We start from the raw sequence: 26217 nt of genomic DNA on the forward strand, positions 1-26217 counted from the left end.
CAACAAAACTTTCTATAGATATATAGGAAATGGAAGAGATGGTATCAGAAAGCCTGGTGGAAAGGGTATAATCTGCTGCCTCTCGCCCGCAAAGGGCCTCAGGCAGAATCAGTGTTTCATACAGCACAAGTTTAAATCATATACCGTCATACCTCCGAAAACTATAATTTACAAAAAAAACTATTATTTTTATTTATGCTTGAATTCTCGCCAATATACAAAACATTTTACACTATAAAATCAAATTGCAAAAGTAATTCCCAAAAAGGAGCTCATGTAATAACTTGACTAAAAAACAAATTGCTAAATACTTAGGGGTAGATTTTATAAATTTACACAAGCGCGTACTTTTGTTCGCGCACCAGGCGCGAACAAAAGTACGCTGGATTTTATAAGATACGTGCGTAGCCCCGCGTATCTTATAAAATCCGGGGTCGGCGCGCGCAAGGGGGTGCACATTTGTACAACTTGTGCGCGCCGAGCTTGGCGCGCGCTGCCTGTTCCCTCCGAGGCCGCTCCGAAATCAGAGCAGCCTCGGAGGGAACTTTCTTTCCACCCCCCTGCACCTTCCCCTCCCTTCCCCTACCTAACCTACCCCCCGGCCCTATCTAAACCCCCCCTACCTTTGTTGGCAGATTTACGCCTGCTTTCAGCAGGCGTAAATCTGCTGTCTCTTGCCCGCAATGGGCCTCAGGCAGTATCAGTGTTTCATACAGCACAAGTTTAAATCATATACTGTCATACCTCCGAAAACTATAATTTACAAAAAAACCTATTGGGGCAGATTTTAAAAGCCCTAAGCGCCGAGCCTATTTTGCATAGGCCCGGCGACGCGCGCAAAGCCCGGGATGCTTATGTCCTGGGGCTTGAAAAAAGGGACGGGGAGGGGGCAGTCCAGGGCGGGGTGGGGGCATGGTCAGAGGCCTCCATAGCGCCATTAGGCTGGGAGATCGCGCGCCGGCACTTGGCTGGCACACGCAACCTACGCCTGCCCAGAGGCAGGCGCAACTTGTAAAATAAAGGTATGGGGGGGTTAAGGGAGGGGAAGGTGGAGGGGGCGGAGGGAATGGGGAAAGCCATCGGGGCTCCCCTAGGGCTCGGCGCGCGCAAGGAGCACTAGTGTGCACCCCTTTGCATGCGCCAACCCCGGATTTTATAACATGCACCAGGCTTTCTGATACCATCTCTTCCATTTCCTATATATCTATAGAAAGTTTTGTTGGAATAAAAATATTTTTATACTCAAAAAGTTTTTTTAAAGTATTTTTCATTATTATATTTTTTGGAATAGATTTTGTTTTCCCTCTCTTTTTTTTTTGCTTTCCTGTATAAATAACCCACATGTTCAACCCTACTGCCAACACGTAAGCAAACAAAAACGCCTCATAGAAAATATTATAAAGAATAAGTTAGGGAAGAACAGAAGTCGATATTGAGAAGGTTTGTCAGGCTAAGTAAGGATCTTAGCTGTACAAACTACAGGATTTAGAAATCCTGCCATGCTGACTGGATCCAGTTTATCCAGGTATGTTTTTAGCTGCTTAAAACCTAGCTGGATAAATCAGGAGGCATTCCAGAGTGAGCCAAACTAGATAACTTTCCCAGATAACTTCGATATTCAGAGTTATCAGTGTAAGTCTGGTTGTGCTGTGAGGCAGTCCTAAAGTTATGCAGACAAATTTATCTGGATAACTAATTTAACTGGCTGTATTCAGTAATGTAACCATGCTGCTGACTATTCAGTTTAATTCTATCCAGATAACTTATACCCAGGCATGCCTGCTGCTGAATATTGACCTCTTATTGAACACCCACACTGCATCAACTGTTTGGCAGTCTCCCAAGTAGCTTTAAGTGCTCAGTGTCTAAACTCAAAGAAGATTAATGCCCAATAATATATATTTTCAATTTCACAAGCACTATACTAGATGCAGCAAGTACATTGTACATCACCACATTAATCTTTCCAAATAATGTATTTTATCACTATAAATGCCTTTTTGATATTTCCATACAAACCAAAATCAATTGCTTCAGTAATAATCCAAATCACTTTTTATAAGACAAGCAGACTTTTTAGAAGGAAAAAAGTACACCTTCTGCATTGTTTAAACTTAAATGTCCTTTGAAATAGAAAAAAGGCTTACAATAGCATCACAATGTTATACAAAATACAGACTATTTCATGTTTCTTATTCTAGGTATTATAGGTAAAATTTAAAAGAATTTTTACGCAAAATAGTAGTACAGTCTTCTTGAGCCTCTCCATGTGCCCTCAGTACAAAGAGAGAACAGGAAGGCTTTAAAGTGTCTAAGCTGATATTTCATAAAAATGAAAAAGTACCTGCATCAATAACACACACAGATATGCATGCACTCCTCTAAGCAGTAAGACCCATTCAATCAAGTCCATTATAAATCTACCACACAGAAGGATTAACAAACCTATGAGCACAACTTTATAAAACTTTTTTTTAGAGTAAGCCGAACTGTAGTCAGCTTGAAGACCCTGTAACTCGTGAGAATAACTTTTATTTTCTCTAATAAGAATACATGAACATCCAAAGCACAGAGACAGAGAACAGTCAGGTGCACACTTACAAAGGTTTCTGCACAGAAAATGCATTTCCATTCTTGCACCTTTGAGACATTTAGAAACGCAGAACCTGACTTATCAAGGGGGAGGATATTTACCTCTCTTCATTCTATGTGGTAAACAAGTGAAAACTCAAGTCCTTCCTTTAACTGAGGCACTTGTGTCTCCAAAGCCTCCGGATCAGTTTATATAAACCCCATCTTTACTGGTACAAAAGAATGTTTGGCGTGCACCCTGTCAATTCCTGGTGAAATGTGCGTTTCAAAAGGATCTTGGGATGCGCTCAGTGCTGCCACTTCAGCATCCAGTGCTCTGTTTGGTGAGTTCTTGCACTGATTCATGACTACTCAGTGGAGACTCGGCAGAGTTACTGGAATTTAAAAAATAGGTGCCTGTATCAGCCACTCAAGGAACAAGATCCAGGAGACATTACTGGAAAAAATACTAAAAAGATTTCCAGATCTTATCAATGAATTTTTAATTTCATTTTTTTAAAGTAATAGTTCCCTGCGCAAACATTACTACCTTTTACTTTTCTTGCTAGAGCACTTCTCTCCTGCCTGTCATTGTGGGCTCTATCTTTCAAAGTGATCTATGACATGGGAAACTATTTTGGGACACACATTTTACAGTCTGGGGAACAGCTGCCAGACAAACCAACCAAACTTCAGATCCTGATGATGAGTGACACGAAGCCAGATCTGTTTTCATAATCCTCCTTCCCCACACATTTGCTGTAAGGGCAACAGGAGAAATGCCAGAATGTCAAGAGAAAGGCGACTATAAAAGCCCAGGTCAGTGCAAAGTGTCACTCATGATATGGGGATAAGTGGGAGCTCTGCGTATCCACTAATTATTTTCAGGAAATATTCAAACTGCTCAGACTCCCAGAACTGCCAAAATACACTGAAGTTACCCACATATGGCATCACGCAGCACGTAAGATTAAAGAGTTTCTTAGGACCTAGTACTTCATCAGTACTTCCAGGTGACTTCCCCTACCTTTCTTCTTTACAGTACTGTCCTAGTGGATATCAGGTTTCTTGCAGAGTTGAAGTGAGCTCTTAGTGTCTGGAATCAGAGTGGTATTGATAACCACACTGCTATTTGTACATGTCCAGACATCCAAAATGTAGGAAGACATCAACCACAGTTTTGAAAGCCTTCCTTTGCATGCCTCTGAGGATAACTTTCAAACAACTCCATGAGGCCCCATATACATGAGTATATGGCTGTGCAGAGATCTACTACAGTATTTATAATCTGTATTAAGTATGCGCAGATTATAAAATACATATATGTCTACCCCCAACATAGGGTGTATGTTTGGTTACGCACTAATAGCTGTAATGCATTGAAAGCATGTACTCCTTTCTAACTATTTAATAAACATACATGTGTATATTTTACATGCAAATAAACCCCTTGCTTGTGTAAAACTCGGATTTATTTGTGGAAGTTGGTATATTTTAAAAGAAGTGTGCATAATTGAAATCAGCAGTTTGCTGATACCTCCACCAATTCAGCCAGTCCTTCTCCAGGTCATCCAGACTCTCCTAGTTCTTCACCCAGACTTCACACCCAATCAACATTAGACAAGTCTGATATCAACTGCACTAATTAGCAGGTGTAAACTTGCAAAAATAAGTTGCCTAATGCATTCGCATAAATCTCTCATATGTACCTCTTGCCCCCGTGCCCTGGAACACCTCTAATTACCCTTTTATTGCGCAGGTAAATGTGCAAAATCGAAAATACAAGCAAACTTTTGATGTTTATAAAATAGCATGCATGCAAGTACAAGCTACTTACACATGTGCATGCTACTTTAATGCAAATACGTACTTTGAAAATTCACATCTTAGCTACCTTAGGACACCTATTTGTGAGCTAGATATGTCTCAGCAAAAGCACAGTGCAATCAGTTAAACTGCTCCACAGGTCCACGGTACAGACCAAAAGCATCTCAGAAGCGAACCTCTCCCACCGGAAGAGAGGATGGTGGACTACAACTCCAGTACAGCCAAAACTCTCTCTCTGACAGAGACCAACTATTGGTATTTTGAAAGGCAAATTTAAAAAATGCCTTTTATCAAGAAAATAATAAAACAAAATCCAAGCAATAAGAAAAGTTGTTAAAATATTTAAGTAGAACAAGCTTCAACTATTATTCTGAATGGCTTGGAGATATGTGTGACAGTTGCTCCGTCTGCACTTAAACCAAGCACCCTTCATCAAAGCCCACTATACTGCCAGTGAAGCCATTGAGTCTGCTATACAGATTCATAATTTGCAGAAGCCATGCATGAAGTGTTACTAAATCACGGAAAGGAAGAAAGACAGTCATGCTGAAGTACAATTTGTTCATTAGATTTCAGGAAGTGCAATGCATCATAGTAGACTGGCAAAATAAAATTAGTTACATGAAAACCAACAAAGCCATCTGCAAGAGAAGATTCCTTGATGAGGTTACAGAATGCTTTAAAATGCAGGTTCAGTGCACATCAGTTAATTTTCCTTTTACTATATTTGTATTCATTCTTCTCTTCTACGGTATATAAAAAACCTCAGCTTCTTGTGTACTACTGTGTCTAGAGAAGGGACATTGGCATAATTAAATACTCATTAACCTTACAAAAGGTATAATCTCTACTTGAGTAATTTGTCGGTTGTCTCTTCACTAAATTTATATCCACTTCCAAATTAATAATTTAAAAGTTCACACAGTATCTCTGATATAAATTATTAATTTTAGAGAATCCATAGTATATTTCTGCAGAACAGGATTTAAAAAACACAAATTCATTAAGGGGTTATACTATAGGCAGAGAAAGGGGAAAGAATGCTGTATGAGCAGGGCCCTTAATGTGGACATGTAGAGGGGCTACTTTCAGGCTGTGCGCAGACGTGTAAAATTTGTGGTCATTTTTTACCTTCTGCCTTTCCGTCAATAATCAAAGACCAGACAAAAGCGCTCACACGGACCTGCTCCTCGTATCTGTGCGTGTACACCAATGCGCGTGATCATTAACCCCGCCCAGACTTCACCCCCAGGAATGCCTTTGCTCTCTGTGTAAAATGAGAAATTACTACTTACCTGATAATCTCCTTTTCTTTAATGAGGACAGGTTAATCCACACCAGTGGATTATGCACCTCTACCAGTGGATGGAGACAGAGCAAAGCTGACGTCATGGTATATACCCCTGCACCGGCATCAGCCCACCAGTATTCTCTGCAAAAGCCAACTGTGGACAACTAAAGAATACATGATCATAACCATTAAGACAACTATTCACACTTAGTGAACAGGAAAACATTGAGGTCAGACAAGGAGTGTAATATTACTAATCTAGGAACTGGATTACTTACCAGTAATCCCCACAAACGTAGCCACTCAGGAGGACAATAGCACCACCATCCGGCAAACAAGGGCAGGAAAGTGGATTAATCTGTCCTCATTAAAGAAAAGGAAATGATCAGGTAAGTAGTAATTTCTCATTTCTTAGCATTCAGACAAGATAATCCACATCAGTGGGATGTACCAAAATTACTCCCGAACAGAGCAGGAGGCTGCCCACAGTCCGATGAACACCGCACACGCGAAGGCTGCGTCCTCCTAGGCTTGCATATCCAAGCGATAATACCTGGAAGTTGTGTAAGAAAAAACACATTGCAGTTCGGCAAATCTTGACGGGAGACAACCATCTAATCTCCACCCAAGACACTGCCTGAACTCTAGTGGAATGAGCACTAACTTGACTAGGAAATGGCTGCTCCACATTGACGGCCATGATAACTTTCTTAATCCAGCGGGCTATCGTAGCCCACAACACCAGCTCACCCTGTTTACTCCCCGTATGGAGTATAAATAGCCAGTCTGTCTTCCTGAGAGGTTTAGAAACCTCCCATACATCAAGATATGCTACTTGACACCCAAGGTCCATAACAGGTGATATTCATCTACCTCCCTCTCTCTGCCCAGGGCAGCGATTGATTCTAGTGAAAATCCGAGAAGACCTTTGGCGAAAAAGACGGAACAGTTTGCATCTGGCCTACTCCCAGAGACACTCGCAGAGATGTTTCCCAGCAAGACAGAGCCTGCAGGTTGGAAATTCTACGTGCAGAACATCATCCTTTAGTAAGTAACTTCAGGAAGAGGCTACACAGTGGTCGAAAGGTGGGACCTGCCAGAATTGCAGAACTAGATTAAGACTCCACAAGGGTACCTGCCACTGCAAGGGGGCATAAAGATGCTTTATCCCATTCAAGTGATATACCTATCTATAATCCACCTCAATAGGTGATACTCTAAATTGTAAATCCAATAAAAATAATCACCTATAAAACAACTTTAAATAACCTTGCTTTTTAGTTCATTCGATATACTTCCTTTTATGCTGGTACACTACCAGGCTATTCTTTAGCATTTAAGTGTAGTTATAGAAATAATATTTTTGGAAGAAGGTTGTTGGTTTCATATTATATGCTATTACTCCCCAGTAATGTGCTAGATTTACTTGGTTTAAACATTAACCTCCAATTCCGTTATATATGTGATACTATGCTATAAGTGCACAAAGTCTATAAACTTGTAAAACTAAAACGGCTTCAGTGAATGATCCGTGATTATAACATTTCAATGTCTCTGTTTGTATTTATATTAAACATTACTGGTCTGATGTGAAAACCAAAATGGCTATACTGCTCTGTCCAGGCACGTTGCCAAACTTATGAGAAGACCGAGATAGCTTACTGCCCTCCACAACCGGATGGGCAGACAAGGGTTCATCATTCATGTGACCTCGGAAACAGGCCAGAGCCGGCACCTGAACCTTCAAGGAATTAAGGGCCAAGTCCTTACACAACCCATCCTGCAAAAATCCAAACTGGGATTTTAACCGAATGAGAATGAACCCCCTCGTTCATCACACCAAGCAAAAACATTTGCCAAACGTGAACATAGGCCAAAGAGGTGAATCATTTTTGCGCTTGAAGCAAAATAGAAAACACTGCTGTGGACTACCTATGATTCCACAACCGAGCCTTCTCAAGGGCCACTTTATAAGACAAACATCAAGTCAAATCTTTGAGAAGAATAGGCCCCTGCCATAGTAATTCCCTGTCAACCAGTATTTGGAGAGGATATTTCACCAGTACCAACCCTTGTGTGTCTTGAATCTCTGAATCATTCTGCCCAACATGGGCCATGGAGAAAAGGTATATAGAAGCTTGCCTTCCAGCCACTCCTGCACAAGGACATCAATGCACAAAAATTGCAGATCTCTCCTGGGACTGAAGAAGCGAGAAACCTTTGCATTGTGTGATGTCACCAGCAAGCCTAGAAACTGGAGGCCTCAGCGGCCCACTATAAGCTAGAATGCTTTGCTGTACCATTCCCTTTCTTCTGGATCCAGGCACTGTCTGCCGAGAAAGTCAGCTCTTACATTGTCTTTTCCTGCAATGTGCAAGGCTGAGATCTCCTGAAGATGTACTTCTGCTCACTCCATGAGTTGGGCTATTTCCTATGATACTTGCTGACTCTTGGTTCCACCCTGTCGATCGATGTAAGCCACTGACGTTGCACTGTCTGACATTATTTGGACCACTTGATCCTGCAAGTGATTGCCAATTGCAAGCATGACAACAAAACGGCATGGGCTTCCAGCCGATTGATGCTCCAGAGATACTCCTCTGTACTCCAGTGCCCCTGCGCTTTCAACTCCTGAGAGTAAGCCTACTACCCTAGAGGGGTAGTAGCTAGTCTGGTGTTTGTGGTGGAACACCCCTCATTAGATGATCCTCCTGCAACCACCACTGCAGTTGGATACAGATCTCCACCGGTAACTGAAATCATATTAAGGAGATTTGAGAGCATGGACTCCAATGCATAAGCAGCATGTGAGGAAGAAGATGCAACTGCGCCCTTGCCCATGAAGCCACGTCTCGGATGGCTGCCATCAACCCGCGCACCTGTAGATAAGACTACACTGCCAGGCATATCGTTTCTGTCAATAGTTGCACCTGCGTCATCAGATCTGAATGTGGACCCTCGATAGAGATACCTGTCTTGCTTCACGTTGAAAACAAATACTAGATACTCCTGTGTCTGGGATGGCTGCAGATTGCTCTTGGCCAAGTTCACCACCCAAACTAGTTCCTGCAGCAAGGAGATCACCTTGCATGGGGCCTGACAATTCTCTTTCATAGCTTTTGGTCCAAATTAGCCAATCATCGAAGTATGGGTGGATCAGAATGCCATCCTTTCTCAACAATACCACCTCCAGCACCATGACCCTGGAGATGGTTCTGGGCGCAGTGTCCAAACTGAAGGTTAGGGCTCAAAAAGTGACAATGTCTCCCTAAAACAGCAAAACGCAGAAAACTGTTGATGCTCTAGCTGGATAGAATATGCAAATACTCCTCTGATAACCCAGAGACTTAATAAACTTCCCAGACTGTACTGCTCTTACCAGTGAGCGTAAGATTTCCAAGTGGGAACAAGTCATTTGCAAAAGCCATTTGCTCCCGTGAGTCCAAGATGGGGTGAAGAATATCTGCCAGAATTATCTTGAGATATGGGCCCTGGTATCACAGTCCACAGGCTGAGGAGTCCTGACAACTTACTCTCCACTGTCTGTCTCTTCTGCGGAGAGCTGCAGGGAGACACCACAAAAACGTCCCAAGGAATGCTGAGAAATTTCAGAACATGGCTACTTTTTATCACCTCCAAACCCCACTGATCTGAGGTGATCTTGATCCACCTCTGATAAAAGGGGAGACAGGCGACTCCCTATCTCCTGATCCTGGGAGTGGGTTGGCACACCCTCGAGGGGTTCTGGGGGGGTACTCCCATTTGAGCTTGTGCCCCCAGCTGGGCTGCCTGGGATGAAGGACTGAACCTACCCAAAGGTCGATCCCTATGAAAAGTCACTCCTCTGGAGGGTTGAAAATGTTTGAAAACTCCCAGCACCACGTACCGTGCCGAACAAGCATGGCTTCTGCTTATAATCTTCTGGTAACCGAGGAACCAGGGACTCATCCCACTTATTGCTCATTTCTTTTCTTTTTTTCACTCCCAAACCAGAATGATCTTTAAAAGGCCATTTCATAAGAGTAGGTTTTGGATTGTCTTGGCACCCATTTGTCAGCCATAGTTGACACTCAACCCTGCTTAGCTTCCGAGATCAGACGAGACTGAACTCATCCAGGGTGAAAAGGCCGTAGGGCACTGTCCTGAATTCAAACTAGACTCATCGACTTCTTGATAGACAGCAAGGAAGTGCAATCCACTAGGGAGCAGCAAGAGGCCATCTGCAATTCATTGCCACTGCCTCGAGGCCTGCTTAAAGATAGCCTCAATTCTCCTATCCTGCGTCTCCTTCAAGCTACTCCCCCTTCCACAGGGATAGTCGCTCGCTTGGTGACGCACACACCAGCACATCCACTTTCAGAAAGCTTAACTGTTCTCTCTCTCTCTGCCAGATCCAGGGGGTACAGTGTTACCAAGGTTCATTCTCTTGTAAAAATAACATTTGAGGTGCCCTATTCAAGATCAATTAATTCTTGAATATCATCCATAATGCTTCACATAAAGAATCTAAATGGGAATCTTGTTTGGCTTCAGCACCCAGCACCCCCAGCATCTTCAGTGCCTGAGTGATCTGAGCTGGCAACCCATATCTATGAAAGAAACATAACATTGTGCTACACAGTTCCAATCCCAGAAGAATTTCCAATCCTCCAGGGAGTATGGGCCGCTCATACCATCTGTGCATCTGGGTCCCTATCAGCGTGACCCACAGCAGGTAAACACACTCAGACGCTTACCTGTGGCTCCAGGTAGGCAGGGATTCATAGACTGCGAACCTGAACTCTTAGGCCTACCACGACAGCGACTGAGCAAAATCCTGCGAGTGGGGCCTAGCCAAACGACTGCTCAACCTGCCAAGCTGTTTTGCGGCAGACTTGAGTGTAGAAAAGCTCGTGAACGTTGCTCTGGCCCATATCAAAACCAGGGTGCATTGGTCCTGCACTCACAAAGAAGCCCTCCTCCACCGACGATCCAGTTAGCGGAGCCCCAAAACCAGGTGACACCTCTGACAGGTCCCCCTCTGGTCCCTTTCCCACATCATGCTGGGAAGGGCAGGCTCAGCAAAAACAGCTGGAGAAAACTCTCCCTGAGCCTCCAAGAAGCACCGATACAAATTAACGGGGGGGGAGGGGGGGGGAAGACACCAAGCTGAGATGCCTGAATTATGGCAAACAGCACAAAAGTAAATGCTCACTAGCAGCATGCTCTCAATGCATCTGACCATTGTATAACCAGCTGCACGCCTGCACAAGCGAGCATGGACAGGGAGGCCAAAAACAATGCATGACCAATAAGCATCCAAAAATTATAGGTGAATAACATGTGGTCCAGTTAGGTGCCCATCTGAATACCCACACCTAAGCGCACACCTGGGCACGCAAGCGTGAGCCGACGTCGGACAGTGTTTTGCAAACTTGTGAGCTGAAAAGCATGCAAACACCGCCGTGGCCTACTATGTGGCATTTAAGCAAAGCCTGAGAGCGGGTCCTAGCCAAAAAGGCTGCTCAACATGCCAAGCTGCCACGACTCCCCCAGCTCCCTTGGAGGCAGGAATGGATGTCGGATCGGCATGCCAAGGTTTGGAGACCAGAAGGGGAATGGAAACCCTCACTCCTTCTTCCCTTTTTTTTTTACTCCTTACCTGAACTCAGTCTGTCCCAGCCGAGTATAGAGTCAGTCTCCGACTTCAGGGAAAGAGGGCACTTGGCTTTCTGTACCTGTTAGCCTCTCAGCTGTTTCTCTCTCTACAGCTAAGTCCACGATGGAAAACCAGCTACCGGACCAAGGCACTTGTCTGAGGGAGGGATCAGCAAATATCATCTCAGGAAAACTCGACTGAGGGAGGGACCATAAGGTATCATCACAGGAGAGAGGGGAAAATCAATTTCCTTCGTCTTTTCTCTTTTTTTTTATAGTAATCCCCAGTAGGGAGATACATGTCTACCATCAGCTGGAGATGGAGTATACTGGCGGGCTGTCAGTGCAGGGTATATATGTGCCGTGACGTCAGTTTTACTCTGTCTCCATCTGCTGGTAGAGGTGTGGATTAACCTGTCTGAATGCTAAGAAAGTCTACGCTTACTGGTACAATGCACGTATTTCTATGTGCAGATAGTGGAGGCAATTTTCAAAGACCCCATTCCCATGCACAAAACATTGCACTTTGCGCCAAAGGAGGTTTGAAAATTGCCCTCAAAAAGATGATGCATGCTGGAGGCACCTGCTGCATTTCCTATTTAACGATTTTCATGAATACTACCGTAGCTACTAAGCAAAGCCTGAGGAAATACCTAGCTTGTCTTGTTCTATGAAATGAGGACATTATTTCTAATTGCTGAGGTACCTGTTCATGAATTGTGCCAGAAAATTATAAACTAGAAGGAAAACCTCAGTGCAGCTTTAACTACAGAAATCACATATAAAACAGGAATAAAGAATTCAATAGCAGGGCTCATCTACCCTGCCTACTTTCCTTTTCTCTTCCAATGCTACAGAGCCTAATTGATTTCTGGATTTATTTTCATTTTCTCAGAAATAAACTCCTCTGTGTTTATCTCCTGCTTTCTTGATTGCTACACTGCAGGGCTGTTCCACTGTCCTTTCTGTGAAGACATTTTTCCTTGTTATTCCCGAGTCTACCTCTTTGAGATTCATATAATTATTCTTTTTTTGTTTTCTAGAATTTTCTTTCCACTAACAAATGCTCACTTCTTGTGCTCTGCTGATACCCCTGAAAACAATTTTATGGGTAATTGCCAGGTTCTTGTGGCCTGGTTTTGGCCTCTGTTGGAAACAGGATGCTGGGCTTGATGGACCCTTGGTCTGACCCAGCATGGCAATTTCTTATGTTCTTATGTTCTTATCTGAAAGCCTCTCTTTATCCCCCTTTCTTTCCTCTACTTTAGGGGATGCATACTATTTAGATCCTTAAGTCTCCTGTCATAGACTCTATAGAGGGTAATTTCCAAGGGATGTCTGTGGGAAAAGTGGTACTTTATTTGTGCAACTGGTCTTTAAGAAACGTGCATAATAGACACATGCATAAAATTACGTGCATGCATGCTGTATGCATCTACTTTTATGGGCATTTGGGAGCTGTGTTCCAGGGGGCGGAGTCTGGGTAGGGTTGGGACTTCACATGCACACTTTTTGATTTTAAGAAGTGCAGCAAAACTACAAGCACCACATAGCACGTGTAACTTGTGTGGCGTAGTCTTGCCAGGATAATTGTGTATGTAAGTACACTTTGAAAACTGGTGCACTAACTTAAGTGCATATTTGCCAGCTAACTTACATGGAATATTACAAAATTACCCCTATGAGGCAGCCTCTGCACCATTCTAAACAGAGAACTGCCTCCTGGTAATAACCACTAATTCATCCAACTCAAAGGTCTTGGGTAGAATGGGACCAAATTCAGACAAATATTTGAACATTGAGATGCTTTACATATTTAGCAACTCCTACTCCATTATGGTGAAATGCCTCCTTATTGACACTTTTGTTTACTGTAACTAGAGTATTTATCGGGCATAACATTGTTTTCAGATATAATCATTAATAATTTTTTTCAATTTTCAGTTTGCATTTCCAAATGACGCTGAAGGTGGCTTGCAGCACTATTCAAATTCAGGAACAGTAAGTCTCTGCACCAAACAGCTTACAATATAAGTGAGGCAATGGAAAATAAAGTGATTTAGTGCAGGGTCACATGGAGTATCAGTGGAGGAAGTGGATTTTGAACCCTGGTTCTCAGTCCATCACTCTAACTACTAGGACCCTCCTCACTCTATACTGCTTAAAATTAACTGCAGAATGGTGGAGTGAATTCCTACACTAACATACAGCAGTCACCAATAGAGAAGCTTTTCTTATATTCATTATTATTTTCCCCCTTGTACTCATGTTTGATGACATTTTGTGCTCTTGGTTTCGTAACCCAGAACGAGCTGCTGCTAACACACTATGAGGTTAATTAAATGCTGAGGTAGAGATGGGTGGGGGGAGGCTGTGTAACTGAAGGAACAGAACATGACTAGAGGAGAAAAGTTGATGGTCTTTCTTGGTTCGTTCTCCTTACAGGTTAGCTTGTCACTGCATCAGGCAGCCTGTGCTAGGCAGGAAATCCTGCAGGTAGGTGGCGACAGCACGGGACAAATAGGTCATTGTTCCGTATGCCCCGCTCGGAGCACTGTCATAGAAAAAGTTGCAGATTCCTGTGGCTGGGTCTTGCTCGAGGAAATATTCAGTTGCTCCAAGTGCTTTCTGAATAAATAAAAGAAGCGGGGGGGGGGGGGGGGGGGGGGAATTTAATTAGAATTTGATGAAGAGAACATCTGCATGCAATATAAACTAGCAATATTAACATGGATCCCAAGTCATTCATACAGTGAAGTAGCTCAAACTATGGAATATGGGGTATAACATTTTTTCAATAATGCCACTGCTGACCAAAAATAAAAAAAATCCTTTTTTATATCCTACTTTTAAAAGGTAAATTTCAAAGCCATTTTGTGTGCGTAAAACATTTACAAAACTGCCTGCCATGTATGCAGATAAATTTAGCCACATTTGGAAGGGGCATTCCTGGGGGGAGGGGGGGGAAGCACTGGGCTCCCAGTGGGTTTTTATTTTACATGCATATTTTAGATTTTTAAAAGTACAAACGAAAATTATCTTGGCAAAACTGCCGTCACCAATTAGCAGGTGCAAGTCTGTGCGGGTAGTTTTGCCAGGGTAATATTCAAAGCTTTGAAAATTGGTGCATCTTCCACCTGCAACAGCCAGCAAATTGCTACGGGCTGTTACAAAGAGTAGCAATTTCATGCACAAAACCAGAAATGCCGGAACCCCTCAGCAAAGATCAGGACAGTGAGAGAAAGTTTAGCCTTGAGGCCACATTGTTAATGGGGCACCATTGTGTTTGCAATGCAACATAATCTCCTGCAGTGTCAGACACAGAAGACAACTTGGGTGGCTCCACTGAATGCGAGGAGCAGTCGTGAAAGACCCAGGGATCCAGTGCAACAAGCTACGGCATTCTAGTGAGTGGTTTTTCAGCCTTTTGGTTAAGATCCAAGTATATGGTCAGAGTTATGAGCTGAGAAGGAATCCTTAGCACTTTGGCTGAGATAAACATAGAAATGGCGGCAGAAAAGGACCAATGGGCCTTCCAGTCTGCCCAGCAAGCTTCCCACGGTAGCATCTGCCGCGCCGTGCAGGTTACCCCCATGCATCAGTCAGTGCTGCTTGACGTGCTTTGCTTATGGACTTGGCCATAGAAGCAGTCCTCTTTTTTTCCTTAATGTCTGCGCATCGGTAGCCCAGTCTGTAAAAAGTCATGGCTTGTGTTGGTTGTCTCTGAATCCAAATTCCTCTTTCCTTTCATACCCCTGCCCCTTCCTTCAAAGCAGAGAGCAATGATGGAGTTGCATCAAAAGCATCAAGGCTTATTGGTTAAGGTAGTAATCCCATGCCTTCTGTTAAGGGCAGTAACCGCTGCTCTGTGCTGGTTACCCCCATGCTTCTCAGTTCCCCAGACCGTAAGAGTTGGGGGCCCTCATTGGTTGCTGTCTAAATGAAATTCCTCTTTTCCCCTGCCATTGAAGCAGAGAGCAATGATGGAGTTGCATCAAAAATATCAAGGCTTATTGGTTAAGGGTAGTAACTGCCACACCAGCAAGTTACCCCCATGTACACTTTCTTCGTTTCCTTTAGGACTTGGCCGTAGAAGCAGTCCTATGCTTTTTCCCTTATGTCTGTGTATCAGTATCTCAAACCATGGAAGTCAGGGCCCTCAGTTTTCGTCTAAATCCAATTCCTCTTTTCCCCCTGCTCTCTAAGAGGAAAAAAAATGTTGCAGTTGCATTAAAAGCATCAAAGCATATTGCTTAAGGGTGGTAATTTCCATGCCTTCTGCTAAGGGCAGTAACTGCCATACCAGCAAGTAACCCCCCTCTAGCCTTTAGAGATCCAGTGTTTATCCCATGCCCCTCTGAATTCTTTCACTGTTTCCTTCTTTACCACCTCTTCCCAAAGGGCAGTCCATGCCTCTATCACCCTATCCTTGAAGAAATATTTCCTGATATTGGTTCTAAGTCGTGTCCCCTGGAGTTTCATTTTGTAACCCCCAGTTCTATTGTTTTCTTTCCAATGGAAAGTTTCGAAGTCCATACATCATTGAAACCTTTTAGGTATTTGAAGGTCTGTATCATATCTCCCTTGCCCTTCCTCTCTTCCAGGATATACATATTCAGATCCTTCAGCCTCTCTTCATAGGTCTTTTGATACACATCCCACACCATTTTCGTCACTCTTCTCTGGACAGCCTCCATCCAAATGTGTAATTAAGAGCCTATATAAGTGAAGGAGAAAAAGCATGTGTATATATGAGCGATTGAGAGCCAGTGTGAGAGAGAGAGAGAGAGGAGAAAGTTGCAAGCAAACCATTCCTCCTCCTGCTAATTCAAAACAATCTCAGGGCACCTGGATATCAAATGTTCCCAGATATGCAGAGCAAAACAATTTTTGTATCCTTATTATTTTTCATTATTGGGCCTTTGTGTCTGCTATTTTGAAATATTTTATTGGTATCTAGAAATTTTTTATATGAGTTTTGAATTATTGGATATTCCATTCATCAGTTGTTTTGAAATAATCTGCTCTTTTTGTTAGTATGGTTTTACTGCTATTCATTTTATATTTTTTGATTTGTTTTATAAGGACTGGTGATGTTTCTTTTTTTCCTTTGTTACACTGCATACAGAGACCCTGGCTTGTTGAGGTTTCCAATTCAGTTTTTGTCTGCATGTTTCTATTTATGCTTTATGATCTCTTTATTCTTTGTTAGGTGAGGGTCTGCACATGTGATTGAGGTGAGGTTTTCTGCTGGCATGTAGTTTCTGTGTAGGGCTCTATAGCAGCCTGGCTTGTTCCGTTTTCCTAATAGGAGATGTATTGGTGTCTTAAGGCCTGGTGTAATATTTTCAGTGTTGCCTTTTCTTAGGTAAGGTGTTTACTGTTTGAGTGCTGGAAATTGGTGCTGTTTTGGTCTGGGCTGTTTATTATTTATGCTAATTCTGTTCAGACAGAATACATATTTTTCCCTTGTGTTATTCTTAACAATAAAAATAATACTGGGCCATTACATTTTATTTCTGCCGTGAATTGTAATGAGCAGTGTGTCACAGATGTGAGTGTGGTCTATCAGGTGTGTCACGATGGGAAAAAGGTTGAGAACCACTCTCTAGTGGTTACTATAAGCATTTTTCTTCTATCTTATTCTCCCTGCTGATGGAGATGTTTAATTCCTTTACAGGTCAATACAGTAAAGTGCGGCCGCGGTTACCCTGCTCCTAACCCGCTTTCTACCCACTTTTCGGCCGCGTTAGTCCAACCCGCGATACACTATCCCCTTTAACCTACTCTTACCGCATCCTTAAATCACCGGGTAACCCCTTCCGCCCGCGGCATGTATATTACATGTAAATGATCGAATTAGCTATTCCCTCCCATACAGTAACGCATGCCCCGACTATCGCTTTTTTACCCTGCCGTTTTGCTGCGCGTTTAAACTGCTAACTTACTGCCTACCCTTACCCCTGCGTTAGAGGCAGGGGTAAGGGTAGGCGGCAAACTTTCCCCCAGCCCCCGCTCACCTGCCCTGGCTGCGTCCATGGGTGCTGGTCTCTGGGGCAACCCCAGTCCTCTCCCCTCCTCCCAAAGCAATGAAAGCGGAAAAAAGTGAAAAAGTGAAAAAAAAAAAAAAAAAAGCAAAAAAAAAAAGTTACAAGAGAGAGGACGGGCAATCTTACGCTCGGGATTGCCAGTCCTCTCTCCCCTCCTACCGAAGCAAGGCGCGAAAAGCAGCCTTGCTTCGGGAGGAGGGGAGAGAGGACTGGCAGTGTAAAGCAACGAAGCGACTTAAGGTGAGCGGGGGCTGGGGGAAAGTTTGCCGCCTACCCTTACCCCTGCCTCTAACGCAGGGGTAAGGGTAGGTGGTAAGTTAGTAGGTTAAACATGCGGCAAAACGGCAGGGTAAAAAAGCGATTTTTTTACAGCCCCCCTCCGGAGACTGACATCGGCGAAGATGACCGCGGCTTCCCTGCCTCCAGCTGCCCGCAAAGATGGACGCATCGCACGGGCGAAAGCGGCCCCTGTGCATGCAATTGCTATTTTTTTTTTTTTGCTTTTTCGCTTTTTTCCGCTTTCGTTGCTTGCTTCGGGAGGAGGGGAGAGAGGACTGGCAATCCCGAGCGTCGGAGAACCGTCCACTTCCTGGTACCTGTCATTTCAAATGTCATTTGAAATGACATTTGAAATGACAGATACCAGCGTGTCTGTGAAGCGTTAGGCCAGCGCACCCAGGATACTGTATAGCGCTCTATACAGTAAAATGGGTTGCGCGGGCCTAATGCTTCACGAACGCTTCTTAGACGCAGCTTGCATTTGCAAGCTATTTTCATACAGTATCGAGCGGTAGGTGAGCTGGACTGTGCATGCGGCAACCGCGGGTGCGCCCGGCACTAATGCAGCTCTTCCTACCGCTCCTTACTGTATCGGCCTGTTAGGGAGGGAAGTCCCTGGTGGTTAACTCTAATGTGGCAGGGATTTCGGTTATAGCAAAGCCTGGCAGAGACCCATCGCTGTGCAGGTCTTACCGACCGATTTCTCTAATTAATCTGGACCTAAAGATTTTAGCTAGAATCTTAGCCGAGCGATTGAATAAAATGTTGCCAGAATTGGTTCATAATGACCAGGTGGCCTTTGTCCTTGATTGCTCAGCAGCAGATAATGTTCATAAAGTTACACACTTGTTCTGGTAGGCTATTAAGTTCACTTAGAGAATAGCCACTGCCATTAGCAATGGTTACATGGAATAGACTTAGTTTTTGGGTACTTGCCAGGTTCTTATGGCCTGGATTGGCCACTGTTGGAAACAGGATGCTGGGCTTGATGGACCCTTGGTCTGACCCAGTATGGCATTTTCTTATGTTCTTATATTCCAACTATACTGCTGTCTGTCAATGTGGAGAAAGCCTTCGACATGGGTCACTGGCCCTTTTTATTTAAGACACTACAAAAAATGCAATTTGGCCCTTTCTTTCTTACATGGCTTATGAAACTGTACGACTCTCCTAAAGCTTGGGTAAAAATTAATGGAGGCTATGGGGATTGCTTTAATATCAGTCAAGGTACAAGGCAAGGGAGTCCGTTATCCCCCTTATTGTTTGCACTTTTTTTTTAAGCCTTTCAATACCAGGGTGTGCCCTTCCGACCAGATTCAGGGGATAAGTCTGGGGGCTTTGCAGTTTAAACGCTCTCTTTTTGCCAATGATATCCTTTTTACATTAATCAATCCTAGTTTCTCCTTGGAAGGGGTTTCAACAGAACTGAAAAGATTTAGTGCAGTTTCCGGATTCAAAGTTAATTTTCATAAATCCAAAATTTTGAGTGTTAATTTAGATGATACTATTATCTGTAATCTGTGCTCCAGTTTTCCATTTAGATGGGCCAAATGCTCTTTGAAATATTTGGGGGTTCATATTGGTTCTCATGTGGATGATTTATTCCATCTGAATTATGAACTCCTAGTGAAAGCCATAGATAGAGATTTGGGCAAACGGGAAAGGGATTATTTCTTCTGGCTTGGTCATGTAGCCATAGTCAAAATATTAATTTTGACTATGATTTTACCTAGATTCCTGTACTTGTTTACGACCCTTCCTATACATCTGTCAACATCCATTTTACGGTCCTGGCAGAAGAAGATTTTTGATTTTATATGGCGGCAGAGACCACCCACAATTTCCTGACTGATATTACTTCAGTCTAAGGCTAGAGGTGGCCTGGAGGCTCCCAACCTAGTATGGTATTATGTAGTTTCCCAACTACAAGCTCTCCTTGATTTTCATAGACTCAATACAGTGAAACAATGGATATTGCTTGAATAGGCTATGATTGGAGAGACGCCTATATCTGGCCTCCCATGGCAGCCTCGTTCTACTTGGCTCACACTGAATTGTTGGCCCTTTGCTATACATATGACTATGTGGATTTGGTCTCAATGGAAAGCCAAGTTGGTTGGTGATGGGTCCTACTTCTATCTCACCCATATTTTTCAAATTATCTCCTTTCCACCATGCTTACATCCCAAAGCATTCTCTGCTTGGAAAGACCAGGGTATTACTCGGGTGGAACATATCTTCTCTCAAGGAGCACTTATGTCTCATTCTGCTATAACTGCTCAATATCACATGTAACACTTATGCTTTTTGGAATATGCTCAGATAAAGCACTTTATTCTGACGCAGTGCAGGTCTGCTGCTTTGGGTTAGACTAAGTCATTGTTTGAAAACTACTGCAGCCAGGTTGACAAGATTAAGGGTTTAGTATTCAAGGAATATGGTCTTCTAAACAGGCGTATTCCTAACAAATTTCCACATATGCATGCTTGGGAATCAGATTTAGGAAGCCCCCTGAATGAGGAAGATTGGGATTCTATTTATTGTTGTGCTAGAATATGCTCCATTTCTGCTTTATTACAGGAGAACTGTTATAAAGTATTGTTTCGCTGGCATTTGACCCCTGTAAACTTCACTGCATATTTTTCTCTCTTAGTGCATTATGTTGACGATATTGTGGTGAACTGGGTACCTACATACATTTTTGGTGGCATTGCAGTGCGGTATCCTCCTGTTGGGATCAAATTGTGGATTGGACATCAGAGGTATTGGGGTCAGGGTTGTTTCGGATGCCTGCTGTATTTTGCTTGGCAAACCGGTTGAGGGATTTAATAAAAACCAGCAACGACTTTGCCAGCAGATTTTTATTGCAGCTAGGTGAGAACTTGCTTTCCTTCGGAAGCATGTAGAAGTTCTTTCTTTCCAGGCAGTGCTGCTTCGTTTACACTCTCAATTTCGAATAGCTTCTTTAACCGCCATCTGTCAGGATCACCTCGCACCTTTCCAGAAATCTTGGGACCCTTTTCTTAAGTGGAGGTGACTACAAGGATTTGAGAATTTGTAAATTGCTTTGCAGTCTTTAGATATATGGTATACATTTTTTTTGTTGTGTTTTTTGTGGGAAACTTCTGTATGTAACCTATTTTATTTTATTTTCTGTGACCTACAAGCTTTGGACTGGTATTGAACGTTATCATCCAGATGGGACTGACTTCCCTGATCTCTAGTTATGTGCTCTGTTGTTATCTTCTGTTTTTTATATGTGGGGTGGTAGAGTGTGGGAACTTTATTAAACCTCGGATTGTTATATCAGTTCTCTTGTTGCTTTATTTACTGTTCTACATCCAATAAAGATTTCAAATTTTTAAAAAAATCACTTTTCATTCTCTCTACTCCTTCAGGCGTGTCCACTCTTTTGCAGATCTTAGTATCATCCACATATAGACATACTTTACCTTCTATCCATTCTGCAATGTCATTCACAAAGATACTGAACAGAACTGATCTGAACACCGATCCCTGTGGTACTCCACTTAACATGGCTCTCTCTTCAAAGTAGGTTCTATTTATCATACATACTGTCTCCTATCGGTCAACCAATTTATAATCCATGCCACCACCTAGGCGCTCACTCCCAAGCTTATCATTTTATTCACAAGCGTCCTATGCGAGACCGTATCAAATGCTTTGCTAAAATCCAAGTAGATCACATCACGCGCTCTTCCTCAATCCAATTCTCTAGTTATCCAATCAAAAAATCAATCAGATTTGTCTGACTGGACCTTCTCCTAGTGAATCCATGTAGATAGTTCACTACCCTTTCCTTCAGCAGCATCTCCACTAATTTTCCCACCACCAATGTGAGACTAACCAGCTTGTCGTTTTCAACCTTCTTTCTGCTCCCATTCTTGTGAAGGGTACCTGTTACAGTTTGGGCTGCTGTGCAACCGCCTCACCACCAGGGGTCCCTCTAGTGCTGGCTTTCCGGACAGGCCCAGTCCATCTTATCTGTCCACTCTGTGCTCTGGGTGTGTCCTTATAACCCTGCCTGACAGTTGCCTCGGTGCTTCGGCATCGAGCTCACCTGGGCTCCCTGCTCTAGCCTTGCGCGGCCTTCGGGCCTCCTTCCTCGCTGTTCTCACCTGGCCTACGGGCCTTCTGACCTGCCTGCTCACGGTGTGTGGCCTACGGGCCTTCTGTGTATGTGTGGCCTATGGGCCTTCTGACCTGCTTGCCCTGACTACGGTGTGTGGCCTACGGGCCTTCTGTGTATGTGTGGCCTACGGGCCTTCTGACCTGCCTGCTCTGCTTATGGTGTGTGGCCTACGGGCCTTCTGTGTGTGTGTGGCCTACGGGCCTTCTGACCTGCCCTGCTCTGCTTATGGTGTGTGGCCTACGGGCCTTCTGTGTGTGTGTGGCCTACGGGCCTTCTGACCTGCCCTGCTCTGCTTATGGTGTGTGGCCTACGGGCCTTCTGTCTGTGTGTGTGGAGCCTACGGGCCTTCTGACCTTCCTTGCCCCGCTTATGGTGTGTGGCCTACGGGCCTTCTGTGTGTGTGTGGCCTACGGGCCTTCTGACCTGCCTTGCCCTGCTTACTGTGCCCTGACCCAGCCTGAACTTAGACTCTGCTCATTGCCGCCTGCCCTGACCCAGCCTGAACTAGACTCTGCTCATTGCCGCCTGCCCTGACCCAGCCTGAACTTAGACTCTGCTCCTTGCCGCCTGCTCTGACCCAGCCTGAACTAGACACTGCTTATTGCTGCCTGCCTTGACCCAGCCTGGAACCAGACACTGTTTCTAGCTTCCTGTCTCTCTCCACCTGGAGCCACCCTGCTGGGTGGTGTTCACGCCTCCTGACCGGAGCCCAAGCGTAACAGTACCACCACCGCTCTTCTCCAATCCCGCGGCACCACTTCTGTTTCCAGGGATCTATTGAAAAGGTCCTTCAGCGGACCCACCAGCACATATCTGAGCTCTCTCTGGGATGTACCTCATCTGGCCCCAAGGCCTTGTCCACTTTCAGTTTGCCTAGCTCTTCCTATACATTCTGTTCCATAAATGGAGTTTCATCTACCTCATCCTATCTACGATCTTGTCTTCCAACAACAGTCCTTCTCCAGGGTCTTCTTTAATGAACACCAAAATGAAGTATTTGTTTAATATTTCTGCCATTTCTTCATATCTCTAGACATTCTTCCTGGTCATCTTTCGATTTCACTATACCACTTTGAGCCTCCTTCTTTCTCTGATATATTTGAAAAATGTTTTATCACCTTTCTTTACTTCTTTGGCAATCCTTTCTTCCACTTGACCTTTTGCTTTCCTGATTTCTTTCTTCATCTCCCTCAGTTTCATCAGGTAATCTTCCCTATGTTGCTATACAATATGGGAGTGGGTGGAGTTAACATCCTGCCACCCAACCCTGATGGGACATAAAGATAGGTCAAACACTGCCAAAACAGGGGTGTTAAACTTCCTGCTTAAGAAAAATTGCAGTGCATGACTCTGTTTGCAGAGTCCATATATATTGTCACTACTCTTAAGCATACTTAGAAAATTCTTCAACCTATCTCCCCACAGAGATACCTTACTTCTGTAGCAATGTTAGGTTTTGAAGCAGACTGACAACTCATGCTTCAACTGCTATACCTGCGTTCATGTACTTGGTACATGAACGGCGGTATAGAAAAAAAAATTCAAAATAAACTGATAGAAGACAAATCTGATCCTTTCTGTGGGACTCAAGTCTTTCTTGAGAAAAGCTTGAGGGGTTGCTAGATTGAAGCCAACCTCTTCCCTTCCTATTCATTCGCAATACTTACCTGATCTTGGTGGAACAGGTCATTGGCTAAGTGCACTATTCGATCCACGTGGATGATGCCCCCAATGCTGTCCACTTCCATGTCTGATATAAGGGTAAGGACCAGAATGGCCTCTACCAGCAGCTGCCTGTACTCAGGTTGCGGCACATGGTTCAACACAGACTCCACATGGACGGCAAATTTGATCTCACAGGGGGTCATCTGGTAAGAGGGAAAAGAAAAATATAACAGATAACATGAGGGGGTAATTTTATAACAGCCCGCATAAAACTTCAGGCTGTAATAAGCCTAAGTTACACTGATTTTCAAAGCAAACTTACATGTGTAAGTTGCATGAAAACTATCCCATACAAAGTTAAACCTGTGGGGAAAGGTTTTGGAGAAATTCATGCTTTTGAATTGAAAGTGTCTGTGTGTGTAAAGGCAAATCCCTCTCAGACTCTGCCCCACGCAGAACACCTTTCCTCGATACACTTCAAATCACACGTATGCAGGGTATATGCGCACCATTTTACATGCGTATCAGCTGACCTCTTTTCAAATCACACGTATGCAGGGTATATGCGCACCATTTTACACGCGTATCAGCCGGCCACTTTTCAAATCACACGTATGCAGGGTATATGCACACCACTTTACACACCTATCAGCAGGCTACTTTTCAAAAGGGTCATTTTTATGGGTAAAGCACTGTTTGGCCCACAGAATTCCCTTTGAAAACTAAAAATCTGTCAGGCTACTAGCATCACCAAAAGGGGCATGGGAGTGTTATTCGAATGCAGAACATATAGATACAGTACTATAATAATTCTGAAAATGATTTCAAACCAGTTAAAAACTACAAAATGAACAGGCTTAAATAAAATAATCCTGAAATATTTTTGATTGTGTGCAGAAACAGGGATATATCACAATGCCCCAGTGAAATGCATGGGGCCACCATACATTATTTGCAGGACAGAACAAAACTATTTCTGCATTTTTTAAAGCAGAATGCCCTCCAAATTCCAGAAAGTTGGTCAACTCAGTTTCAAATACAACATTGGACCTGTTAAATGAGGACTGAACTGTATCTGCTGGCACAAAGGGGGAGCTTTACAGAGATAGTACTCCTTATTCTCTCCATCTGAATATTTTTCTTTTGCTATAATAAATATATCCTCACCAACAAAATTCAAAATCTGAAGGGAACGAACCACTGGTGGATTTGATTTCTCAAAGCTTTATTTTCCTCCATAGACAGAGAATGGGAGAAGATCTTTGATACAAGAGGTTTAATGTGTATCCTGCAGAAGGCATAATGGGTTAGGGCAAGAAAAAGATCCCAAGTATCTTCCTCTGCATTCCTTTTCCCTAATTTTAAGTGTTGAAGACAGCTGCAGCCATGCCCAGGGGAAAACAGCGAGACTGGGGAGCACCATAGGAGCAGTCACTAGTCAGTCAACAGTATGGTTTTTTTTGCATTCAAGCCCCATTTTTATGGAACAGTTTGCCTGTGGTTATTAAAGATATTTATAGAATAATTAAAAACATTTTTATTTGAACAAGCATTTAGAAGTATATTTTAAAAAAGAGCGCGCGCGCGAACAAAGTACGCCGGATTTTATAAAATATGCGCGTAGCCACACCTATCTTATAAAATCCGGGGTCAGCGCACGCAAGGGGGTGCACATTTGTGCAACTTGCGCGCGCCGAGCCCTGCGCGCGCTGCCCGTTCCCTCCGAGGCCAATCCGAAATCGAAGCAGCCTCGGAGGGAACTTTCCTTCCACCCCCCGCACCTTCCCCTCCCTTCCCCTACCTAACCCACCCTCCCGGACCTATCTAAACCCCCCCACACCTTTATTCCTAAAGGGCTGGATTTTAAATGCCCTGCGCGCCGGCGCGTGCAGAGCCCTGGGACGCGCGTAAGTCCCGGGGCTTCGTAAAAGGGGCGTGTCGGGGGCGTTCCGTAAATGACGCGGCGTTTCGGGAGCGGGCCCGGGGGTGTGGCGCCGGCCCGGGGGCGTGGTCGAGGCCTCTGGACCAGCCCCCGTGTCGGGTGATGGCGCGCCAGCAGCCCGCTGGCGCATGCAGATTTACGTCTGCTTTCAGCAGGCGTAAATCTGCCAACAAAGGTAAGGGGGGGGTTTAGATAGGGCCGAGGGGTGGGTTAGGTAGGGGAAGGGAGGGGAAGGTGGGGGGAGGGCGAAGGAAAGTTCCGATTTCAGAGCGGCCTCGGAGGGAACAGGCAGCGCGCTGGGCTCGGTGTGCGCAGGTTGCACAAATGTGCACCCCCTTGCGTGCGCCGACCCCGGATTTTATAAGATACGCGTGGCTACGCACGTATCTTATAAAATCCAGGGTATGTTTGTTCGTGCCTGGTGCGCAAACAAAAGTACGCACTCGCGCAAAATTATAAAATCTACCCCAAAGTTACTACTACCTCCGAGCAGTAGTAACTTACGTGCACCGGCTGTCTTCTGGCGCTGCAGGCCCCGACACAGGCCGCTGTGTCGGGGCACTCGGCCACGCCCCCGGACCGCCCACACGCCCCCGAACACGCCCCCGATCCAACATCACGCCCCCTAGCCACGCCCCGACTGCCCCTTTTTGCAAGCCCTGGGACTTACGCGCATCCCGGGGCGCATCCCGGGGCGCATCCCGGGCCCTGCTCGCGTAAATCCGCCCGGATTTACGCGAGCAGGGCCTTGCGCGCCGGTGCGCCTATGTTCCATAGGCCTACCGGCGCGCGCAGAGCCCCG

At 44.4% G+C, this 26217-nt stretch overlaps 1 protein-coding gene across 4 annotated transcripts in view; it reads right to left on the reverse strand.

Moving 5' to 3' along the window:
* Positions 1 to 1298: 1298 nt before the first annotated feature.
* The window catches only part of PHKA2 (phosphorylase kinase regulatory subunit alpha 2), a 215231-nt gene continuing 190312 nt past the window's right edge, over positions 1299 to 26217 (reverse strand). For 3 of the 4 annotated variants that reach the window (XM_029603350.1, XM_029603348.1, XM_029603349.1), the window contains exons 32-33: positions 23476 to 23676; positions 1299 to 13954 (exon numbers count right to left, since the gene is read on the reverse strand). In XM_029603350.1, the coding sequence (XP_029459210.1) occupies positions 13781 to 13954; positions 23476 to 23676 (375 nt within the window). In that variant the 3' untranslated portion in view covers positions 1299 to 13780. Of the gene's footprint in view, positions 13955 to 15875; positions 16044 to 23475; positions 23677 to 26217 lie in introns of all 4 variants that reach the window. The other variant, XR_003857009.1, reaches the window with a different exon arrangement.

This window comes from Rhinatrema bivittatum, chromosome 5 (assembly GCF_901001135.1).
Source record: "Rhinatrema bivittatum chromosome 5, aRhiBiv1.1, whole genome shotgun sequence".
NCBI lineage: Eukaryota > Metazoa > Chordata > Amphibia > Gymnophiona > Rhinatrematidae > Rhinatrema > Rhinatrema bivittatum.